Source organism: Austrofundulus limnaeus, unplaced genomic scaffold, assembly GCF_001266775.1.
Source record: "Austrofundulus limnaeus strain Quisiro unplaced genomic scaffold, Austrofundulus_limnaeus-1.0 Scaffold623, whole genome shotgun sequence".
NCBI lineage: Eukaryota > Metazoa > Chordata > Actinopteri > Cyprinodontiformes > Rivulidae > Austrofundulus > Austrofundulus limnaeus.
The window spans coordinates 101,224-104,227 of NW_013953025.1; the positions used below are offsets into that span (position 1 = coordinate 101,224).

At 43.1% G+C, this 3,004-nt stretch overlaps 1 protein-coding gene across 1 annotated transcript in view; it reads left to right on the plus strand.

Annotated features, from left to right (window-relative positions):
• Window positions 1-3,004, plus strand: part of taf6l (TAF6-like RNA polymerase II, p300/CBP-associated factor (PCAF)-associated factor) — a 16,264-nt gene that overhangs the window by 4,333 nt on the left and 8,927 nt on the right. The window contains exons 3-5 of the mRNA XM_014027210.1: window positions 387-473; window positions 567-717; window positions 803-853. Coding sequence (XP_013882664.1) covers window positions 387-473; window positions 567-717; window positions 803-853 — 289 coding nt within the window. The remainder of the gene's footprint in view (window positions 1-386; window positions 474-566; window positions 718-802; window positions 854-3,004) is intronic.

A 3,004-nucleotide genomic window follows, 5' to 3' on the forward strand; every position in this document is an offset into this window, starting at 1 on the left:
GTAATCATCAAAATTAAACGAAATAAACATTTGAAATAAATGAGTTTGTATGTAATGTATGAATATAATATACAAGTTTCACTTTTTAAATGGAATTACTGAAATAAATCTACTTTTTCATGATATTCTAATTTTATGACCAGCACCTGTAGTTAATAATTCTTTCACAGTTTTACATTGTCTTTGTTCTGATACAAAGATTAAACTGAACATCACTAAAAACACAGTTGATTAAAGCCAACAGAACAAACCTGGGTTCTCTAGTTGTTCTGATCATCTGTAAGAATAAAAACAGGTGTTGCGTGTTCCTAACAGAGCAGCTCTCAGTTCTTGAGTTGTGTTGTTGTAGTTTTGTTGAGATGTAACAGGTGTTGTGTCCCTAACAGAGCAGCTCTCAGTTCATGAGGCATGCTAAACGCAGGAAGCTGACAGTGGAGGACTTTAACAAAGCTCTGCGCTGGAGTAACGTGGAGGTAGGTGTAATCCTTCTCCTGTCAGCAGAATGTGGATCCAGTCAGCTTCCTGTCTCCTGACCGGGCTGCTGTTGTCTTCTGCWCATGTTCCAGGCCATCAGTGGCTACGGGTCTCAGGACGCGCTGCCGTTCCGTTCAGTGAAAGAAGGAGAACTTTTCTTTGTGGAGGACCGAGACATCAACCTGATTGAGTTGGCTTTGGCCACCAACATTCCTAAAGGTTGTGCTGAGACCATGGTACGAGGTGGGTCCACTCATACCAGTTCACCACTCTCTGTTCAGCTGAGACCAAAGTCTGAGCACTGACTGTGTTTCCTGTTTCCTGTCAGTAAATGTGGCGTACCTGGATGGTAAAGGCAACATAGAACCTCAGGGGACAGGTAAGACTCAGCCACACTGTGAAGGATCTGATGAGAAATGAAGTTTGTGTGTGGAGGCTAAAAACAAGTTATTTTGTCTTCTTCTAGTTTAAAACAACATGACAGCTCCGCTAACCGTAGAAGTTAGTAAGAATCAGGGAGGGTCCCATTGGGTTTGAGTACTCCCCTATACCAAGTACTTAGAACTTAAACATTACACAATGATTATACAACACATTTATTTTACCTAGAGCCTGGTACTAAATCAGATAAGCTTAGGTTATAGTTGACGCGACGCACAGGGTGCGAGGGGGTTTGCGTCAAAAGTTACGCAATTGCGGCGTCCCCGCCCCCGCGCGTTGGCCCCGCGTTGTGTCCTGGCGTGTGGTCGTGCACCTCCGAAATTTTCAAACTCCGTAAAGGCTGCGTGCCACTCGTCACGAAGGTGCTCTCGCTGAACAGGTCCAAATGTACCGGCATCTGTATGATCCCTCCATGAGAGATCATAAAGACAACCAGATGGCACAAAACCCAGGAAGGAAATAGCAACAGCTTTAAAGACAGATGAGTTAACATGTCGGACGACATGGAAAAATATTTGCGACCAGTTTGTGATCCTGGAGGAAACAAACCAGTGTTGCTCTCTCAGATCGTGAAGCACAGAGAAACAGATAATATGGAGAAAGTAGGGGTGCAACAATACATGTAACCGTATCGAACAGTGCTGTATGGAACAATACAGATTTTAAAAATTTACTTTATCAACATGTCTTCTGAAGATGCTCTGTGTTAAAGGATCAGTGGATCTGTGTTCGACTACTCCACCTAGGCTGCATTTTTGAGCGCAGGTCCACTGAGAAACTTGCTGTTTCAGCAACATTTAATTTAAAAACTGTACTTTTGAGGTTAAACAAATGTTCCTAATTAATATAAATAAATTACAAGTTAAAAATGGGCATGAAAATTTCTCTTTTTTGCATCGAAAAAATATCGAACATGAGACTAAAGTATCGACCCGAACCGTGAATTTCCTGTAACATTGCACCCCTAGGAGAAAGAGGTAAATGTGTTATGTGTGACGTCAAGCGTTTCTTCTTCTACACTCTTCCCGTCTACTTTTCCGCTGGTTTGGCACCGTACTGCCGTCTGTCGGTGACGGAAGAAAAGCGATAACATGAACGTCAACTATGTTTTCACACAGCGCGCGGCTCGGCAGCGCGTGCACTCCGCGGAGCTTGCGCAACAACCCAAAGCGCGACTATAACCCAGCCTAGAGATCTGATGTTTGACCTCAGTCAGGTCTCATTTTATMTGACTTTATGTGGGTGGGGTTGAGCAGATCAGTCCAAGTATTTAGGACATTGATAAAAACCTGGTGCCTTTAAATCTTGTAGCTCCATGACTTCAGCTACAGAACAGGGTTACTTCCCCTTTGTTCTTTTAAATTTCCATGTCCTGGATGACTGAGAACCCACAGAGACATAATGGTAGCATGTCGGACCGTGTTGATTTTAAAGCTACTGGATCGATGCTTCAGTCAGTTCTACCTCCAGCACGCCGCTCTCGTTCTGTAAATACACGCTGTGCAGAAGCAGCCCACCAGAGGCTGAAATTAAACAGTGAAATAACCCTAAGCCTAACCAGCTCTGATGACTCATCAGCTTCAGAATCCACATGCTAACAGGTCGCATCCACAGCCTGTGTACGGCTATAAACAGTGACACGTCTGCACAGCTCACATTGACAGCCAGGTGTTCACAGTGGAGTCTCATGGAACAAACATGGTATCGGTTCTGGGTATCAGGCTTTAAAAGAAGACAGGTATTGGGACATTACTAGTAAAGAGTTTTGGAGAAACTGTTTTTATGGTTTTTCTTTTTCAACCATCCTTAAAATCCCGGGTTTTGCATAAACTAAAATGATTTAAATGTAACCTTAAATAATAATCACAAACAAACTGAGTTATTATAGCATCCTAAATCTAGTGATTGGAAGAACTGCTTCCAAGTTCTGATCCAGCAGCTTGTAGAACCTCCTTTAGCAGCAGAACTCTGCAGTGGGTTTGTTTTATAGAACTTTTTCTCTGTCTCTGTCTGTCTCTCTGTCTGTCTCTCTGTCTGTCTCTGTCTCTGTCTCTCTGTCTGTCTCTCTGTCTGTCTCTGTCTGTCTCTC